At 39.5% G+C, this 21,805-nt stretch overlaps 1 protein-coding gene across 6 annotated transcripts in view; it reads right to left on the reverse strand.

Moving 5' to 3' along the window:
- Positions 1 to 5,786: 5,786 nt before the first annotated feature.
- Positions 5,787 to 21,805, reverse strand: part of LOC311258474 (arf-GAP with coiled-coil, ANK repeat and PH domain-containing protein 2-like) — a 54,389-nt gene continuing 38,370 nt past the window's right edge. For 3 of the 6 annotated variants that reach the window (XM_084354764.1, XM_084354762.1, XM_084354763.1), the window contains 15 exons: positions 20,724 to 20,836; positions 20,034 to 20,085; positions 19,289 to 19,389; positions 19,000 to 19,105; positions 18,535 to 18,743; positions 17,396 to 17,465; positions 17,147 to 17,241; positions 16,684 to 16,886; positions 15,759 to 15,860; positions 15,055 to 15,147; positions 14,203 to 14,435; positions 13,838 to 13,947; positions 13,588 to 13,698; positions 12,938 to 12,999; positions 5,787 to 8,354 (listed from right to left, as the gene is read on the reverse strand). In XM_084354764.1, the coding sequence (XP_084210890.1) occupies positions 8,251 to 8,354; positions 12,938 to 12,999; positions 13,588 to 13,698; positions 13,838 to 13,947; positions 14,203 to 14,435; positions 15,055 to 15,147; positions 15,759 to 15,860; positions 16,684 to 16,886; positions 17,147 to 17,241; positions 17,396 to 17,465; positions 18,535 to 18,743; positions 19,000 to 19,105; positions 19,289 to 19,389; positions 20,034 to 20,085; positions 20,724 to 20,836 (1,764 nt within the window). In that variant the 3' untranslated portion in view covers positions 5,787 to 8,250. The remainder of the gene's footprint in view (positions 8,355 to 12,937; positions 13,000 to 13,587; positions 13,699 to 13,837; positions 13,948 to 14,202; positions 14,436 to 15,054; positions 15,148 to 15,758; positions 15,861 to 16,683; positions 16,887 to 17,146; positions 17,242 to 17,395; positions 17,466 to 18,534; positions 18,744 to 18,999; positions 19,106 to 19,288; positions 19,390 to 20,033; positions 20,086 to 20,723; positions 20,837 to 21,805) is intronic. The other 3 variants (XM_084354767.1, XM_084354765.1, XM_084354766.1) reach the window with 1 other exon arrangement.

Consider the following 21,805-nt stretch of genomic DNA (forward strand, 5'->3'; position numbering starts at 1 on the left):
CAGCGACTAATGTCTGTCAGTAAACTGACAAACCCAACATCAAGAGAAGAGGAGGGCGAAGGTTTGTGCGAGCAGACGGAGCATGTAGTCACCGTCTGTGGACGCAGCGATGGTGGTGACGGTGTTGATGAAAGGATGGCGGGTCAGCAGCGCTGTTAAAGCAAACAAGCAGACCCACCGGGGAGCTCGTCGGTCAGGTCAGGGAATGTGTGGCCAGCAGACCGGGCTGAGATCTCAGAGAGGTTTTGGCTGGACTCGAGGACCAGCGAGTGATGTGCCTTTGGTCCATGATAGAGCTCTGGAGCGGGCAGGCTGTTCTGTCTCCTCTGGATGGAGGTTCAACCTGAAAAAACTGAAGATGTTGTGGATTTTGGCCTCAGCGGGACTTAAAATTACCCTCCTATCTGTGTCGCTGACAGGCCAGAGACCTCCTTCAAGGAAGCAGCAGACTTTGAAGAGCAGAGTTAATATAAACATCCTGTGATAATAATCCCTGCTGACTTTTGTACACACATTAAATTTTTTTTGTATTGTGTTTACTTTTGCCTTTTTTAGTCAGTGTTCGTATGCCACAAGTTCACTTGTAATGAGCTCTTTTGAGTCCAAAAAGATACGAATCACCGCTGTTGGATTTTAAGATGATCCTCCCTCCAGCGAAGAAACTGCTTCTGCACAGGTCACTGAACGACCAGTCGATCAGCAGATGAGTTGTTTGAGCAAACAAAAACAAAATAACCACTCAATTTTCATTTTTTAATATCCGTTTCTGAAAAGAAGATTTAATGACCAAATGATACAGATTTATTTTTCAATTTATTAGTTATCTTGACTGAATGCCTTTCCCCCCCTCTAATGTTCCCCTCCACTCAAAAATATGTTTTTCTCATTGTTACCCCACTTGTATGTGCAGAGTTTGTTTTCATCTACTGAAGTGGAAAGTTTCTCTGTCCTCAGCTTAAAGCTCTGCACTTCATGCAAGAGTGATGTGGAAACTTGAAGCGTCAAGTGCGTAAGACAACATATCTGCATATTCATATTGGATTTTTGAACGAGGGGGAACAATGTGAGACAGAAAATGTCGTGACTCTTTTTCAAACGTCTCTGGAGAGGATCTTTTAGACCTCGCTGATCTGCTCGCTTGCTGGCTTGATGTGTTTTTAATAGTTTTTTGAAAACAATAAATCTCTATGACACAAATAAATAAGCCTTGTCAGGCGTTGGATACACAGACAACACCTGTCGGAACAACTCACTGTTAGTTTTGGTCTTTTAGTTGGATCTGCTGACAGTAAGATACATCTACAGCATCAGCAGACTCATATTTGAGATGCTTTGCTCAAATAACTCCTAACAGAAGTTGTTTAGTGAAGAGTTTCGGTAATTTACTCTTCCACATGTTCCCAGCTGTTCTGGGAAATTTAACCATCATGCTTCTGGTTACGAAGGTCATTTGTCTGACCTTTAAGCACTGGTCGAAAACTCTTTGGATAAGAGGAGCAGTGTGCTCCTTCAGTTCCCTGCAGCTGGCTGAGAGCAGGTTTCCGTCCTCTGCACAGCTGGACACCAGACCTCCACAGCTGGGGAGACCTGTTGGAAAAGGCTCACGGTTGACAGCTCGCTGCGGCGTGGAGCACGGCTCTCTGGGGAACCTCTGAAAAGAAATCTCCACGAAAAGGGAAGGGAAGAAAAAATCTGGAGGCAGCCAGATTCTGGGTCTGCCCATTCTGGGAAGCAGGCTGGAGACAAACTAAACAAGCCTGAGTTCAGGAGAGCGAAGATCTGCGTCCAGGTGAAGGTGGTGCATGGTACAACACGTAGTCCAACACCTCCACCTTTTCCCCCTCCACGTCCGTCTGAGTGTGGTGGAGGATACTGCGGTATGAAAACGTGCTCTCAACACAGCGCCTATTCATGCCGTCTGTCCAGACATCACTAGCAGTTAGAGACTATGGGCAGAGCTGTTTGGATTCTCAGCACAAGGCTGCTCCAAAATATGAAACCTGAACTGCACTCTTCAGTGTGAACACGGGCGGAGTAAATATTAGCACTCATGGCTGAAGATGTGGAGGCCGAGGCCGTGCTGTGTAGCATGAATGCTTAAATGCAGCTGTGTTCTCACCAGGATGACGGTTTTTCTTAGAAACACAAAGTTTGCTCAGAAACTTTGAGGAAGCTTGACGTTCTGACTCGGCCATATCTGTTGATGAACTGCTTCAGGCTGATGTGTTGATCTAGCTCTACTGTGAACAGAAAGTAACTAAGGGCTTTTACTCGAATATTGTACTCGTGGTGCATTCACGTGGCTTCAGAATATTCAGACAAATGAGTTCCTGACTCAGAAAGTTCGACTTACAATGGACCGACGTTGACGTCAACTGTGCAGAAACATGGTGGGCAAAAGTAAATATTTGGTTGATGGCAGTGATGAAATGTAACTAAGTACATTTACTCAAGAACTGTACTTTTTGAGGTACTGCTACCTTACCTACTACATTTTAGAGTCAAATATTGTACACTTTTTTCTACTGAAGTACATTAAATATCATATTCTTTCATACTTCATACTCTAATAATATACACACAATGTTTACTATTAACATTTTCTTCTTACTGTAGTTGAGTATATGTTGAAGAGAAGCCAATTGAAAGTTGCCACTTAATTCAAGAAGATTTAGAGCTGGATTTTGCTCTGGAAGTCGGTGAAGTGATCTCATCCCACTGGCGGTGACTTCAGTCACTGCTGGACTCAGTGACTTGTTAACATGAGTATGTTCTCTAGTTTGGTCCATGGCAGTCTGAGCGGCATTAATGGGGCTTGGCCCTCTTGTGCGTTTGTTCACATGGTGTTTTTATGGAGGGAAACGTCTCCAGCGGCGGCCCTTCATTTCTCCACAGGCGGGCAGACCGCAGGCTTCCTGGAAAAGGCCCGGTGGCCGATTCACAGAGCAAAGCCCATGAGACGGGCACAGACGGACCGACACACACCAGGTTATATAAACTGACATATGAAGATGGATTAAGTATCTTGTGAAGCAAAAATGCATCAGGTTAAATCTTTTTTCACATTCCTACAATTACATTTTTTAAGCCAAATCGTCACTGTAGCTGCTGAGCTAAGTGCATTAGCATGCACCCCGTCTGAAGTGGACGCACAACCTTGACCGAGCGTTGAAGGTGTAAATAACATCTTTTCAAATCAGTTTGGGATTTTGTGGCTTCTGGAGACTTGGCTTGCGCTGGACGAGCTGTATGTGTTTTTTTTTTTATGTTTTAAACATGACTGGACAGGGCTCCTGTAGTTCCAGGACTTAAGTCCATCATCTGGTTTTCCTGTGATAACAAGTTGAATTTTATTTGTTTTCTCGAGATCACTGGTTATTTGTCTTCATCACGGAATATCAAATGTTGTTTCACCGAGATAAGCTTCGAGATCTCGAGAAAATGAACTTTCTTTATGTCATTATCACGAGATAACAAGATAATCACTCATGAGAAAATGACTCAAGATTTCAAGGAGTGGAAAAAGAAAAAAACAAGAAAAGGCCACACACTGCTTTGTGGGGTGGGTTTTTAGGAGTTTCAGAGCAAACCACATGAACTTTTTATGAATTTTTGTCATTAATAATGGGGAGGCCTCCTCCTTGATCTGATATATTCAGCTTAAATCAGTTTCAACACTTGTTAAGATGCCATGTATGCAGGGTGGCATGGCACTGCTGATCTAATAGATGTTGAGCTTTAAGGAATAAGAGGAAACAATCTTTTGTTTTCATATGATAATGGATTTATCTTCAGATCTTGACAGTATGTACTGGGGAGAAGACTGCTGAGTCTTCCTGCTGCCAGTAAATTCAAGTTTCAAAATGGCGACCATGGTAACAGAGTCGAACGTCTGTTAACAGTTCACTGCGCCTCTCCAAACACTCCGGTCTTTGGGCTATTTCGTGTCACCCTGGTTCACTGTGATGTGATTTTTGTCACATCACAGTTCACACAACATTTTTTTTAGGTGTGATGTGGGAAAAAGAAACAGACACTCTTCTCGCTGCTTCAGAAGGTGTTTTGTGTATTTAACGTGTCCGGTAGTATCCAGAAGAGTTATGATTGTGTTATCGTTGTTGAAAATGCGATGCGTTTTCAGGAACATTAGTTTGAGGCAGACTAAACACACGCGTTGGCCTCCTGTACACACACACACACAGGCGACTATAATTCATGTGAAGTGGTGGGCACTACTGGCCTGCATGTCTCTCATTTAAACAGCAGCGGGAGTAAACACGCTGTAATTATTAAAGGTGGAACGGGACTGGATAATATATCTACAGATGTGTATCAAGAACAGCACAGAAGTATTATGTGATCATGAATGAAACCTCGAATAGTTTCCATCCCAGTTTAGGAATAATCACAGGTCTGAAGTCTCAGTTGGTGTTTACCATTAGAGCTTTGTAAGTTTATTTGAGAGTGATTAAAAATGATAAACTTCCATAAACTATAAACAGATTTTTGAAGGCTCATGAAAGGATAAAGGAGAGATTTATAACTAACTTCATGGAGAAAACAAAGTGAATGAATCAAACAACCTTGACGAAACACAGACATAGTTGCCATTCAGGGTCCCCGCTGCCTTTTCAGGCTGGAAAGATCAAGAATTTGCCCTCCGAATATGAAAGTCTGAGAGCAGCCCTCCCCCTGCTGGACGATCAGATAACACTGACGTTTCTGCTTAATTCAACAACTCAGTAACGGCCAGAAATGTAGCACGAAGTAGTAAAAAAAGACATACAGTGAAAAGCCTTGATAGCTAAGACACATTCTGTATAATGTGTGTAAAAATAAATAAAATCACAGTTTTTTAAAAAGTTGTCCCTCTGAAAATCCAATTCTTTTCACTTTTCAGATACAGTTTTATGACAAATGTGCAACTGGAATCAAAACCGTGTGTTTCTAAGTCATTAAACCATATTTGAAAATCAAGATCCCAGCTCAAGTCTTTCCTAGTGATGCCATGTAACTAAGTACATTTACTCAAGCACAATTACAAGTTTCTTGTACTTTACCTGAGTAATTTCATTTTCTGTTCTACTTAATACTTCCACCACTACAATTTTGAGTTAAATATTGTACTCAGCTACATTTCATTGACAACTTTAGTTACTAGTTCCTTTGCAGGTTGCATGTTGCAACAGAGTCAAAAAAAGTGGATTTTTAAATAAATTAATTTAATCTGCAAAATGATTTTGAAAAAATTGTTTCTAATTATCATAAAAAAATCTGAATATCGGATCCGATAATCGGCCATGTCAGTAATCTTTCGACCCAGTACATTTATTGTCCCAAAATGTCTTTTGATACATTTAATATCATATACCTATTTCTACGGGTGACTTTCACTTTTACTAATGTAATATTTCAACACGATATCTTAACTTTTAGTAAGTAAGTATGAGTTTTGGGTACTTTTTATAACACTGGTCTTTCGTAGCCCTCCTTCAGTATAATTTACAAAGGCAAATGGTACATTATGAGAAGAAACTTGTCCTTTTGCCTTCAATTACTTGTAGCTACTGTGTGTATTAAAGCTTTTATTTTCTTTACTCCCTCTTGGATATCATTTTAAATAGCCTTACAGAAGCTAAAATATAAGTACAGGATTTTAATGAATATTTTAAAACAAACTGACTGAAAGAAAGACAAGAAATGAGCTAAATGATGCAAAGTGGTTGAAATTAAACCTCCAGATGAATCAACATCAACAACAAAAAATGAATCAACATTCAGTGATAACTCCTCAGACCATATGTATTGAAGTTCTTACATATTACAGGTAGAATATACAGTACATGTATACTGGTATACAGACAGGCAATATAAAATGGGCTAAAATTACCAAAGGATACAAAGAACAGCATATACAAAAGCTTATTTAATGATTCAAGTACCACTAACTTTATACTTCACTTCTCTGCAGAGTTCAAAAGCATCTGTACAAAATGTACAAGAATTGTATCCCATGTTTCATTGGCTAAAGGTTTCCTCTGTGCTTCATATCATATCTTACTGTTACTGTTAAAGAGAAGTGAAGATTTTACAGTTTTAAGGCAAAAAAAAAAAATCACAGACCCGACAATACAGTACATGAAGTCATGAGAACTGTAGAATTTATTTCAGTGAGGTCGCCTGATGTTGATCGATCATTGTTTAAGTGAAAATGATTCTTTAACAACTCAACAGATTAAATGAAAACTGAATTTCCAGTTTTATAATATTTCCACACATATCTGTATGTGCAGTATTTCTGTAACACTTTATTTTACAGGTCAGTAATTTCTAAATTTATTTCCTGGAAAGTTTCCTTGAAAGTTCTGTTATTTGCGTCTCTGATAGGGAAACAGAGACGCTGTTTAATTGCTACACTTCCATTTGATTAATTTCAATTATCTGCCTGCATAACGGAGTCTTTCAATAAGTGCACAGCAGGTCAGCAGAACATGCAAAAACTTGTTCGTCAAGAGGAATGATTACAATTCAGCATATAGGGGGAGCACTACAGTTATAATCCTCAAGATTTTCATGAAATCAAAATCATTTTTGATGCAATTTGTGCTCTGCGTTGTTCAGCAATAGTCATTCAATGTATCTACATTCTGTGATCATCGGTCTATAGTATTTTTCATTGTTAGTGGCAGGGTCCGCCAGTCGCGCACTGCATTCAAATTGCTTATCTACGAACAAAAAATTCACAGTGGACGATTCATACACGTCATCCAGCGGCTGTTTTTTAGTCCATGATCGGTATTAAATATGCCAGGTAGGAGCAGCCACAATGAGCGGTGAGATGAAGAGCTGCAGGCGACTCGATGACCAACTCCACTGCGCCCCGTTCTTGTAAACTACTTGCACCATGTGCAGAACGAAATCTGATCGTTTCATCACAGCCTGACAGATCACAGACCGACTTTTTCATTAAAACAACTTGAGTTTGTTTGGCTGCGCTGTGAATAAATACACAAGTTACATGTCTCTATTCACGACAATGTAGCTGTAGCTTGTATTTTCTGTAGTATGAAAACACACTTGCTGTTACCATAGTAACCACCGATTTCACCGAATCAATCAGGACTGAAAACTTAAGGATTTTAAATTTAAGTTAAAATTATTAAACAAACAATTATCTGGGTTTAATGAAGCTGCTACACAGTTTTGTTTCCAAGAAACTTCTCATGAAATTGTTACAAACCTGTAAAATGGTGTCATTTGTATTTCTAGAATCAACAGGAATAAAATAGCCTCTATCTCTTCAACTTTATATCTTAACATTTTTATCTCATATCAGCATGAGACTGAATCAACAAATGAATAATCTTAACAAGACTGAAACTATTTTAATTCCACAAACTGAAGGGCTGATTGCCTCACTGACACGTGCTGCAGGTACTGATGTGGTAACAACAATGGAAAATTTGAAATCATTTAAAGGAACGTTTTCAAAAATAACTAGCATTTTTTTAAAAATCACAAAAACTACTATCTATTTAACATTTCAGATGCATCAATAACATGCTGACTTCTATAATCACTGTACATTGTTTAACACGTCAAAGTCTTACCATCAAAACTGGTAAACATCAGTGGCGATTTAAGACAAAGGGATTTGTGCAAATAAGTAAAAGTATTTTGCCGTGTATACACTGCTGAGAGTTCACTAAAGCAGAACTTTGATACAAAAAAAGATCCTGTAGCGTTGCCTATGCTCATCAAGAGTCCTATTGAAAAAAAGAAGCACTTAAAAATTGAAATGGAGTATTTAACAGTTTGTCAGGCACTTACCTGTTTAAAAAAGAAAGAAAGACATTTTCTTTTGCCAGGAAGTGTGAAATAAAAAATTCAACTTGGTCAAAATAAGTGACTCTACATTCAGACCGAGTTCAACTATAAATTGATTTTTTTTTTTTAGGACTTAACACTGTACCATTCACTTAATGTAATAGGTCCTACTGGGAAGCACAGTTTAAAAAGAGGTTTGCCTTTCACAAAAGTTCCCCTTCAACTGACAAGTCTAATGAAAAAAATGTGATGAAAGGGAGCTTCGGCCACGTCAGATATAGTGACGCGAGTCCAGCTGTGGCAGCACTAACATGCATCGATGCTCGATGATGTTTGAGGGAAACTGAACCATGTCTTTCCAGACACTGTTTTGCCGCTCATGGGTCGAGTCTCTTGGTGCTAGTGGACGGCGTTCCTGTTTTGTCAAGGTTTTTGCGGATCGTACTGCTGGTATCGGTTCAGCTTGTCCGGGTCGTTGGAAGCCATGTGGGTGAAATCCTGGAAAATGTCCTGGTAGGTTTCATCTCCTGCAAGAGGAGCAAGGACACAAGACATCAACAACAAAGATAAAATGAATACTTTTACATTTCATTTCACCTGTAAAGATTATTCTTAATAAACAATCTGATTGTGAAAAGGGTGCACAACTAGGTACTACTTCATTTTAAAGGTGCTATAAAAAGATTGGGAACCACTGAGATAGAGAACAGTGCTCTATTATTTAAGCCAACTTAACAACAGTAACTATGTCTCACAGCAGTGCAAAAATAACTCAAAGTTTATCTCCCGCTGTGGCACAGGAGCATTACACAGTGTTTTCTGCACAGAGAGAGACAAAGTATCATTTAATAACATACAAGTGTGACTTTTGTTGGAAAAGTCTGACGTTTAAAACAAGAAAATAGAGCAGTTCGCATTTGTCAGGCAGAACTGGACAGGAAGCTGTGAGGTAGCTATGGTGGTAAAATCCCTTTAAGCATCTCTCTGAACAAATTAATTAATTACAATTACAATTACAATTACTTAAATAACTGAAACAGCTAAAAACTGAGCAAAAAGTGACATCCTCAAATTGCTTCTTTTGTCCAACCAACAATCCAAAATGCAAAGACTCTACATTTACTGTCAGAGGATCATTAAATTATCGAAATAGTTGGCAATTAATCGACTAATTGTTGAAGCTCTAAAATAAACTCTTTATATTTTCCCCTTCAACAGTTCATGAGGATTTAGTGTTTTGCCTGTTTTAGCCACATTGACCAGCTGCAAATAAGTTAAATAAAATATTGAAATAAAATATTACTCAAGTCATTAAGACTTAACTGTGTCACAAACAGAATAATGTAAAGAATCATTAATGCCTCATCATGCAGGTGTACAGCAGCTGACAGCAACAGCATCATCACAACAAGAATGAAAAAGAAAAAGGCAGCCATACCTGTAAGAGCGTCAGCGTGGCTCGAGATATGAAACAGAACAACGCAGAGAGGCAGAAAAGATGGCAAAGAACAGAGGAAGCAAAAAAAGGCGAATGTTTGAGAGAAAGACGGCCAGAAAGCCTTTCGCTAGCAACTGGAGATCGACTCGGAAAGAAAAGACCAGCCCACAGAGATTAAGTTTTGTTAACAACTGTATTGTGTTTAAAGTGCAGGAGTTTATGTACAAAAATACAGTTGTGTTGGCCTCAGCACCCCAAAGAAACAAAAAAAAGAGAACAGAAGAAAGGCACAAACTCTGGGGAGGAGAGTGAGAAAAAAAGCACAATACAGAACAGAGAGTGAATTTACAGGGAGAAGAGGATGAGAGCAATAAAGAAGAGAGAGAGCCTCCTCGTACAGCAGAGCAGCGGTTCTCAATCTGTAGTTTAAATCGTCCATTTTCAGGTTTTTATTACATTTTAAGAAGACTACAGGAAGCAAATATGGATTAAAGACTGGGTTGTTTATAAAAAATATGAAAAGAATTATCATTTTGTTTTAAAATATAAAGATAGATTTCATGAAATCAATGTTTAAATGCCCACAAATAAAATCACAGACTGAGAAGAACCGCTCTGCACTTCTACTCACTCAATCAGGTAGACACACTTGAATCAAGGGAGCTGTGATTTTAATAAAAAGGGGCCGGGAGGATTGATGAGGTGAGCTCTCCCTCACATTCATTACCCCTGAATATCCTTCATCAGTGCCATCGTTCATCAGCTGATTGGAGGCGCTGATGAAGAGGCCGTTTGGTGTCAAAGACCAAACCAACGGAAGCTCGTATGTCAGACTCTACACTTTCGTCTTTCTGTTCCTCTCATGATCAGTGTTAGTCTGCCTGCTGTTGACCTTTAAGGCAACAGAAAGCCAGGAATAGCTTCTGTTCCAGTCCTAATCAACAACCACTGAACATGCTAACTGAAAAAAAAATGTCATTCTTTGTCATTCAGGTCCAAAACTTTCCTGACTTACTTTTAAAAAGTGAAAAATCACCACAGAGGATGTTCCACTTATTTAAAAAAAAGCAGCATTCAGGATAATAACAGTCTGGCTAACTAAAGCGGTACATCTAGCCCTCAGTAGAAGACACTTTAATCTTCTAGAAGAATGGACGACATTTCCTCCCTCCTGTGGTCAACACACGTAAATGCATGAGTCCCTTTTCCCTACAATCTAATAACCCTCAGCATCTACTCTACAGGACTCAAGAACTTCATTTACCTGTGAACACAATCACAACATAATCAGCAATCCTTATTCTAACAACTGAGCACATCCCCACACTAGTCAGCCATTCAAAACCTCACTTATTGCTCTGCCAGCACCGGGGGGTAGAACAACGGGGCTCGATTAACGTGAGTTAGAAGAAATGAGCATTTAATCAAAGTGCTTTGGTGCTAGATGGAGTGAAGACGTGGGATGAAACTGGGGTACGTTTTGTTTATTCACTCACAAGCTCTGTAGCCTCACTCTTACTGAATAGCTATATGTTTAAGATAAGTATACGCTAGGACGAGCAGGTGATAAAAATCTATACGTGGGTACACTTGGATATTTTTCTACTCTATTGCACTTGTCGCTTGACGATCCATCCTCACATGGTTTGTCTATATTTGAGTAAAAACCCACTAAGATTTGATACAATCAATGCAATGGCACTAAAAGGCCTTCATCATTTTACAATTCAGGATTTCCTGTGATTATTACAGGCAATGAGCGAGCACACTTTACAGACTAATAACCAAGACACAATATTGTCATCACAAGAAGTAAATACCACACAATCAGAAAAAGAAAAGCAAGGATGTGAACAAAGAGCCCCTCTCGTGGCACTCACCCCTGTGCAACCAGAGTCACACTCGACTTTGCTTTTTCTCTCAAACTATACAGAAATGTATGTATGCACATCATTTACAACATGTACAATATGTATACTATCTTTATAAAAGAAAACTGCTCTAAAATATACTTTTTTTCTGACCAGGCATGTCACAACAGCAAGATGCAATATGTTTGGACAACAAACAGTTCAAATAAGTAAACAGGCCTTGAAAATGGTTAAGACTTCAAATGGGAACCATACAATGGCAGGAAAAAGTTACAGTCGTTGCATAACCATTGATAGGAATGTGCATAAATTTCTTCTGAAAGGTCAATTTAAAATGAAACCTGGTGATTTAAAGACACACACTATGCCTCAGCAGACTGGTCAGATGATAAAAAATGTCATTCAAAAGTCACGATTATTGCCAGATAGTGAGAACTGCCGTCACTTTGAGGTCACTGGATACTGGTGGCAGTTACTGGGTAGCTTTTTTTTGCTAGGATACTGTGACTGGTAGCAGAGACACAATACTAACGAAACAAAGTATTTGGTAAAACTTTCTATGAAGGTAATAACTATAATGCTTCGTAAGCACATACATAACTATATGACAAGGCTTATAAAGTATTATAAGTGGTGGACATAATGTATAAGTGTAGCATTCGATGCTTTATACCTCCATGCCAAAGTGACAACACTGTTTGAAGTAGTCCTGAGTTACAATAGAGTGGTGTAGTGTGTAGTCCTAAAATACAGAAATCAGTTTGCATTTTTGCATATCTGCTTCCCTCGTCTCAAAGACTATGAGGTTTTTGAATTGGTTTTCGATTAAATGCCTGAAATAAGGTCTGTTGTTACCACAGACTTAAGATATTTAGACGTTTTGTTCTACGATATAAAATACATGATCAAATGTCCCACAATTTAATTATAAAGAGCTTACAACCCTGTTGTCACTTGGGCAAAGAGGTATAAAGCATTATGAAAGCTAAACTTATAATAAGTTAGTCCACCTCTTATAAGACTTTATAAACCTTGTTTTAAGTTGTCATGCATGATTCTGAACATTTATAAATAGCTTTATAGAGGATTATAAATGCATGTCTTCTGAATGTGTTTATTATAACCTTCATAGAAACATTACCAACTATTTTAGCCCCAAAAACTAATTTCTCATTAGCTGCTATAAATTACTGAACACCTCTAAAATAGAGGGAATCAGTTAAAGTGATACAATCTAAACTTAAAGGGAGGAAGACTATAAGTAAGTAAAAAGTGACAGTTTTCTTTGAATTTTGTGCTATCAATATTTTTTACATTAGTAACAGTCGCTAAATCTAAAATGTGGATGTTCCACTTTGGAACAAAACTCTTCACTTATGTCCAGAGTCGATGGCTTTAACCTGTCACATTGACACAGTCTAGCACCTGATGTTACACCACACCAAGGTGCAGCTGGGAGGTTTAGAGAAGTTGCACTCACAGTACAGCAGCACACAGGAGCACAACTGACAGAGTTTGGCTCAGTTCACTCAACCTCACCGAAGTGGACCAACTGTCCCCTAAACTGGAGGTCTACAATTAGACATTACTGAGAATGAGCTGTCTGGGTTGATTTACACTTTTTCAGTCAACTGACCCCAACTCTGAAACCTGGGCTTTACATTTCCTCTGATTTTACAGTATGTTGCCCCTGTGTTTACGAGAGCGGACAGTTATTAAGTTTCATCCAGCTGCAGGCTAATAAACTCCTGCATGCACTTCCTGTACTGCATCTCGGTGGGACTGTTGGTGTTATATTGACCTGACTGGCTGTAGGGCCCCTCCGCCTCTCGCATCTCCTCGTTCATCTTGGCCAGTCGCAACCTGGGCAGCAGGTAGAGGAACAGGAAGTGACAGATTAGCCACAGTTAAGAGATACAGCCAACAATGAAACACGATCGGTTTTCTTCCCCTTAAGAGCCGTTCTCACAGAAATACTGAACCCTGATAAATAATAGCACAGTTACAGTCCACTGTGTTACATCTAGAGGGAAACTATCTGAAAACTGATTAAGTAGTGACACCTTGTGGAGAAAGTTGTTACACCTTTTGGTTTGTTTTTGATCGACACTTCTAAGTATTTTATCTTGTAGCAACACAAAACAGGTAATACTAAAGAAACAATGCCTTTTGTAATCAGTTGTGAATGGACGTAAAACTGCACAACAATCTGTTAGTTTTAGTTCTTTAGTTACAAGGTGACAAGAGCTTGTCAGGGTTAATTTAGTGAGACCAGGTAACTGTACAGTATTCCTCATCTTAAAGGTTTCAAATATTATTATTTGAACTATTACACTGACTTTCTCAAGCAATTATGTTGAATTTTCCTTGTTTAACTTCTCCCAGAATAAATATTAGCAAACACAGAAAAATAATAATACCAATAATACCAATAATAAGACTAACACTTACAGTGTGACGATGTCTGCGTTGGCCGCCTCCACGGCTATTGTCAAGGGTGTTTTCTCATCAATGTCTGCAGCATTTTGATTTGCTCCTCTTTTTAAGAATAAACACACTTGTCTGAAACAGAAAGACACATTTTTCAGTTTTGGAGGGTAACACATTATCTGGGTTGCATCTCAGTCTTCAAAATGCCTTTTTGACTATTCTCAGAATTAGAGTTTGGTGAGGTAGTGACGATGAGATGTGGAAGACAAACCCTGTGTGTCCCCGCATGGTGGCATGGTGGAGGGGTCCTCGGCCCTGAGCGTCCTGCTGGTTCACATTAGCTGCATTTTGGAGCAGAAACTCGCAGGTGACCAGCGAACCCTGAAATTAAACATTAATGAAACACATTATATTACTTTCCACTGACAAAACACAGGTGTTATTACTACATCCAACTGGCTATAGCTTCAATCTACCTTCTCTAAATGATCTTAAAAATTCAAACATACAAACCATCATTTGCTGGATGTTTATCATAGATACGCATCACTTAAATGAATGAACTAAATTAATAAAACTAAATCAACTAAATTAATCCATGTTTTCCTGACTATCATTATCTGTAGTGATGCTTACCCCCTGCACTGCCATGATGAGCGGCGTCCTCTTGTCGTCCTCTGTGTTGACCCAGTTGACCTCGGCTCCGTGGGCCAGTGCCTCAGCCATGTCCGGCAGGCTGCGAGCACATGATGCCCAGTAGAGCTGCAGACCTGGGCTGTACTCCTTGGGCTCGTAGAAAACCATCTCCTTACAGGGTGATGGTGGAGGCAGTGTGGCGGGCATGGCCATGGGCGGAGACTCAGCAGCCTCTGAAAAATGGGAGGTTATAGATGTGAGCTGGAGTGGAAACAGTTACCAACCACTGACCACTTCACACCCAGGACATCACAGCCCACTGGCAGATGCAGATGTGCATTCCTAAAAATATTATGTTATATATTATGTTATATTATGTTATGTTGGTCAGGTTTTCCAGACTTCCTTAACTTTAGAAAACTTCCATAACTGTCCTATGAGTCAAATTTTTCCTTCTAGTTTCTAAAACAGTGCTACATTACAAGATTTTTTAGTGAATAACTGTGTGTTTTGTTATTTCTGAACATTTTCTGCAGGGACGTCTTTATCTTTTACAACAGTCTGGGGAGTGCATGAGCTCATTTGCAGGTACACGCTTGTATGATGACCCATTCTCGTTCAATCTTAACAATGGCACCGAGGAAGGCATCGGTTGTTATGATTATGTCTTTTAGAGGTTTGCTTTAAAACTTGGTTCTTCAACTTGCCATTTCTTCTTTCTCTTGTGTCAATCTTCTTCCCCTGATGCTTGCACAATATGTTTTTTTTAAAACTAATATGGTAGCAGTTTTAGATATAAATAGGCAGGGATGTCTATGTAATGACAGAGGTGTCTGAGTCTTTGAGTCTTACCTGCATCTGCCAGGCTGTTACTGGACGGGGCGTTGGCCAGCATTTCCCTGCTCCCATCAGCGCTGTTCTGGATGCCACTGTCTGCACTCTTTACTGTAAAACAAAACTGAATCATTACTTGTGGAACAACACACAGATGTCATTAACAGTGTGAGTGTACCAAATAAGAAGAACACCTTCCTGCTGATTGTTTTGGTTGTGAAAAGATCATAACAGCCCCCTGAGGTAGCCCCTCAGAAGTCTTTTGATAAATAGTGTTTATTGAATTTTTGAACATCTACTGGTTTTTGACAGGTGCTACTGTAATTTATTTTTCCAGAATAATAACCAGAAACCGCAGGTGGTCCTAATATTTTGTACAGAAGTCGCCAGCTAAAACAGAGAGAACAGGAAAGAGAACTGGATGACAGATCCCAACCATCACCTTATGTTTCAGGTCCCTAAATAGCAAAAAAATAAAATGAGACAGACACAAACACTGAACAAAACCATGTGTGAGACAAACACTCCCCACCCCCAGGAAAAACAAAACATGGTACGCTCTGCAATGCTCTTAACATGATGGGATGGTCCATGATGAGGTCTGAATGAGGGAGGAACAGAGGAGTGGATGAAGGGTTGTTAGTCCACAGCCCTGAAGCAGTGACTACAGATGGACAGTGGGGATGGAGAAGCAAGCGAAACACTGAGCATTTAGTACTTACTGCTCCTGAGCTTGGCGGAGTTGTCAAAGTAGAAGAAGAGCGAGTCAAGCTCGTCGGGACAGAAGAGAGAGTCGCGGCGGGCCTCCGAGCCGCTGGCAACAGCTACGTTAGGGATGATGGGAGTTTGGAAGGCGAAGGGTGTAAATTGAGTGGCAGGTGGGGAAGTTTTAGGGCAGGCGGGGAGAGCAGGGATTAGTCCAGAAGCACAGAACAGCCAGGGGAGGAAAAGAAAGAGAGAACAGCAGGGTTGAAGCAGAGATAGTTAGACTACCAGCTTGGCCGACACTGGAAGAGACAGACTACGAGAAGCAATGGGAGGCAAAGAGGGCTTAGACATATGCTGTTCACAGAGAACAAACAGTATGCCAATGGGTGGACACATCTCCACGGCAGTGCAGAAATCACACAGAGCATACGATACAAGATGTGGCCACAATCACAAATGACATTAAAGCACTAAAAGTTCTGTTTCTGAGCTGGAAAACCGGACCAGGTAATTTGGGTTTGGGAGACACTGAGAAAACTTTCAACTTTAAATTGTTTCTAATCCATAAATAAGAAACTATATTAGCCCATTATTATATCTTGGAGAATTGAGGGAAGATTGGGGCTAAATCTCAGGTGCAAAGCCGACAGATCCAACAACGCCCAAACCATCGTCAACTGATTAGTACAGTTTTCTACTAGTAGCATTATTTTTATGCCTTTAAAGTGAAACAATTTCAAATTTAGTACAAACAAATTGTTGGACCTTGTGATTCCTCGAGCTAGTACACTTTTGTTTTAAGATTGCCAGACATCATCCAGGTTAGGATCACTACATTACAATTAGTTGTGTAAACCATCCGTCATTCATTAAGTTCAGAGAAAACACAAACTCTTGAGTGGAAGGAGTGTCATGTTTGTTATTTTTTTTTATACTGACCCGACTGTCCAGAGACGTTTGAGCCAGGTCGGAGTTTCGGGGTGGGTGGTGGCGGTCTTGGAGGCAGATGCTCGGAGCTGCTGCTCAGCCTTTTCTCCTGTTTGCTCAGAGAAACAACTTTGTTGCGAAGCTCCTCATCTGACGGCCGGCGTACAAACCGGCGGTCCACATATTTGGCTTTGATGTAGGCCTCTACCTCGTGTCTGACAGGAAGAAGAAACACACTTTATAAACTAACTAGAATAACTAAAACACCTCTATTCTTATTTACTATCAAATCTAAAAATTCTGTTTTTCCTATAAAGAAAAAAAACACTGAATGCCAGAAAATAAATAAAGTGAGAAATTAACAGAGGAAGGAAATAAGCTTGCAGAACTTCAAAGCAGATTTTCTGGTTTGAAAATAAAATAAATAAAATAAAATGAATAAATAAATAAAATACACTTTTTATCAATTGCGTACCTTGGATCTCCCGGCTGTGGTTTTCTGGCTCCTAGTTCCTCTCGCCGAGCCTCATAGATCTGGTTGATCACTCCGTTTCCCAGTTCACACATCAGCTGTAAAAGATGCACATTAAAGTTAGTATCAAGTATCAAGTTGGTAATAAGAAACAGTGATTCTCTTATTAGCAATTGATTAAAAGTAAGACTTTGAGTTTGAACTGGACGTTCATGTGTATTTGTTTATGTACCTCAGTTTTTCCTCACTCACCTTTAGTAGCTCTGGCTCCCATGTATCCAAAGTCAAAGACCGAACCTTGGAGAAATGCACTCCCAGACTCCTGCAGAGGAAAGAAGCATTAAAAAAAACACAATGACATTATTTATTATGTTTTAATTGTGAACAGGATAAAAGGTTAAATGCTGTAAAATTACAGTTTTCACCACACGTGGGTGAGTGTAATTTAAGTTTTAGCCACAAGGTGGAAAGTGTCTGCAAATGTATATGCATGACAGCGTTAATCACAAGAAACACAGTCTATAGATGTAGTTTTCACGCAAAACTCTGACAGCTCTTTGTCTCTGTTTGCAATATATTTGTATGTTCACAGTTCTATAATTAGAGTGAAAGTAAAATGATTTACAGAGGTCACAAATGTGACCTTTAAGTAAACCCCTTCAATTAATCTGTTTAAATTTCTGAACCCCCTCTTGTTAGGAAATCGCAATGAAGATCTGTTACTTCTTTAGGTTGTGTTGTTGAAGATAAACCTAAATCCCTGGTGATTACAGTTTTATATGGACAGCTGGACAGCATGGGGACTGGACACAAATAAAACATTTGACTGAATGACAATTTAATATTTGAACCTGGCAAGTAACTTAAGGTCATCACAGCTCCCACGCAGGCTGGGTTTCCATTAACATTCCATAAATCTCTCAAGACCAACACTTGAGACAACACATTCACATGATGGCACCCTGAGGGAAAAGATTTTCCACAACTGAGCCAATATGCAACGACTATTCTCAATCTTTTACAGTTTTCAACGAACCAAAATGAACTGTATTCCTGCAAGTGGTAGATTAATAAAAAAAAGGTGCAATATTAGTTCCCACAGTGTATCATTTTCCTGCAGTTTACCCTACATTTTAATAGCATGTAAATGTAGAAGTTATTTATTTTTTGTTAGTTTTATGACTTTGTATCTTCATTTATCTTTCCTTTATCTTTTTAGTTTGACATTTTCTTTATCTCCTCAGTGGCTCTTTGTATATCAGTCCTTTGTATTAGGTCCTTGTTTTAGCTGCCATTCTTATGTGTCTAGGTGTTTTTATCTCAACATACAAAAAGAACTACTACTGTATGAGGATTCACTTTTAAAAAAACACATAGGCCTGATACTTTACCTGTGGATTCCAGAGCACTGTATACACAGAGTGATTCCCAGATTGATGCTGGCCCAGCGGGGGTCTGGCTGGCCACAGTCGCAGCAGCAGGAGTTGCCTGGGATGGCCAGGACCTTCTGCAGGGCACTCTCTCCCTTCAGCGATTTCTCCTTCGGCTCCCCGCCAGAGTCCAGGCTCCCTGTTGACGTGGACGACTTCCTATCCAGCTTCTTAACAGATGAAATCAAATCAAATGAAACTTTATCCCTGTGGTGTAATTAGGCAATTATAGGAGCAAACTAACAGACTACACAAGGGAAAAATGAAACAAAAACTGAATATAAATAAGAGTACAGGAAACTGATGTTATATACATAAACACAACAAAATAAATTAGTTTCAACTTATGGTTTATTTAGCAATTTATTTATCTAAAGTGTATGTGAATCCCATCAACTATCCTCTCAGTGTCAGTCTGTTTTTTACCTCGCCGTCATCTCCCTTGTCGCGGAAGGCGGTGGCAATGCTGTTCTGGACGGCTTTGATCCAGGCCTGTCGCAGCTTCTCTGAGTCAGCCTGCATCATACAGCTCCTGTTGGGACACATGAGCATCACACAACTGCTGTGCGTGTGTGTGTGTGTGTGTGTGTGCATGTGGCAGGAGGTGGGTACACTGCTACTCCACCTTCCCACCTTTAGTAACATATTCCAGTGCTCATTAGACTGTAAGGGAAACTTCTGGCATCCAAACATTTGACTGATGACTCAAACTTACTTGGTGGGTGACACCACTTCAAAACAGAAGCGACGCTCTATGTCCTCACAGTGTTTGACTGTACATAGTCTCAGGTCTTCCACCACCACTGTAGGGTTGTCCTGAGGGAGCAGCACAACAGCTTTGGTTATACCACTGTAGAAGATGTTGCTCACTTTACGAAAGTAGTAACATCTAATCTATTTAGAACAGACTTAAGAACAAATAAAGCACTAAAATATACAAATATAAATGTTTGCCATTGGTGACTATATCACATCACTTGATGTCAGGGTGTTTGGACTAATAATAATCAAGAATATTTGACAATATTTGATCAAAGCAACAGCTTTAACAGATGTTTTCCATATTTCACTTGAATATTTTTGCTGCATTTTAAGAGCATAACAGCTGTTTATGTCCATTTCAATGGAGCTTGTGGTATTGTTAGACATATTTTGCACTCGTTACATGCTCTTCAGTTCTACAGAAGGCAAATACATTTGTCGATCTTCACATGGACAATAAATGTAAACTAAAAAGTTTAGAAATACAGCGTAGTGTGATTTTGCTGGTATATATTAAGCTTTATATTACACAGAAACACATCCACAACCTACACTAAATACCTGTTTTGAATTGCCTACTACAGCTCGTAAATGGAGCAAGCGCATCCTTTTAAAAATACATGGGGGGGATCTTGTGCTGGAAGTCAAACACATGCATATTTGATCGTGGTCGGCGTGCAGGGAGTCACTTGACATACCTTAAATTTCTTCTGGTAAACTAGCTGATTGTTCTGGATGGAGAACCAACGCCTGAAAGGAGACCACGAGAAAAACAAAGTCACATGCAGGTGCCAGTGACGCTGCTTCAATATCACGCTTCGACATAGTTTTAGCGTGAGAGAGGTGGCAACGCCTCAAGAGAGAGCTGATGAGTAGATACATTTATTCAGAAGGTCAGTGCGACAACTCATGTTTGAACAGAGTATATTCTGCCTTCTGGAGAAAAAAACAATTCAGTCTGAAGAAAACAGTCAATTCAAAAAAACAGGAGTTTTGCAGATCTTCACTTTGGAATAAAATTCTAAGAGGAAACCAAAAGAAGCCTCATCTGTACATATTTTCTAGAAGTTTGTCGTGTGAAAACATATGGGAGTTGAATGGGTTCATTTAAAAGAAATAGATGACAGAGTGGTATGAGTATTTCAACTAACGTACTGTATTAACCTCTTCCCTCTACATCCAACACAATCTTGTGACTGTGATACAATAAAATTTCAAAGTACTTGCTGAGGTATTAAAATGTAAAGCACCTTTTAATATCTCTACTTTCCTTTATCAGCACTTGCTCTCCTAAATCCACACTCAGCCCATGAGAGCTTCCCTCCTTATCATAAAATTGAATTTTCACAGTGTTCACAAAGATGCTAATTGAACCGTGTCTGTCGTACCTATTCCACGTCTTAAAGGCGTTGCTGGCCCTCTTAAAGAGATAACCCTCCATGGCGATGCCGTTGTCTGCGTCCACATTGTACTCCAGCTTGGTGTCGTCATTCGAGAAGTCCTGAACCGAAGAGACGAGAGGAGAAAAAGATTAAAAGAAGGTGAGAGGAGAAAAGACGAAGAAAGAAAACAAACGATGACGGTTAAAATATTTCATGTAATCTGAATTTACAATATTGATCATCTCCTGTTTTGGTTTCGAACTAGTGACATTTTCTGTTGTAGAGTGACTTTGCACTTTTTCCAGAGTCACAAACGAGGACCATGAGTCTCATTTGAACAAAGCAGCACTGCTCACACCGACATGAAAGATGTTCATACTAGGGACTAGATGAGACAGAAACGGCCATACTTTATGCTTACAGAGTAATAACCTATTACAATGATTTCTATTGTTATTAAATATATATACGAAAGTCTAGGAAAAAAATGCTGAGAGACCACTAATGTGAGACTACACTCGACTTTAGACATTTTTACCTGTTTTACTTTGTCACTGATTTGACGAGTCAACACATACCAGAAAGTACCTAGTTTGCAACACTCGCACACAAGCCAACCATCTTTAAATTAAGGCAACAAATTTAAGCTGAATTAAAAACACGAGAGACAGGAAGAACTGTTTTTATTACCTAAATATTTAGCAACATGAGGGTTTTTAGTGAGTTAGTTCAGTGGTTCTCAAACTTTTTTCACATCAAGGACTCCAGACTGAGACAAATTAGACCATGCACCCTCATTTGAAGATTTTGTCCAAGAATCCTCCATCTGATAAGTATTTTTTTCAGATGTTTTATTAAAGAAGGCGTATTAACCTACCACCGAAATAGTCGTACATTCTGTCATAGTGTTTACTTATGGATGGAAACCTTTCTGCCGGAGCCCACTGAAACATCAAGAACCCCACTTTGAGAACCACTGAGTTAGTTATTGTGTTTTCAAAAAGTAGAGTTGCAAATTGAGCTTTCATGCATCCTTTCTCTCATGAACTCTGCTGCTGCTGTAACCTGATCTGGTGTCTTGTCATGGG

The sequence above is a fragment of the Pagrus pagrus genome (genome assembly GCF_965226575.1).
Source record: "Pagrus pagrus genome assembly, chromosome: 6".
Taxonomy (NCBI): domain Eukaryota; kingdom Metazoa; phylum Chordata; class Actinopteri; order Spariformes; family Sparidae; genus Pagrus; species Pagrus pagrus.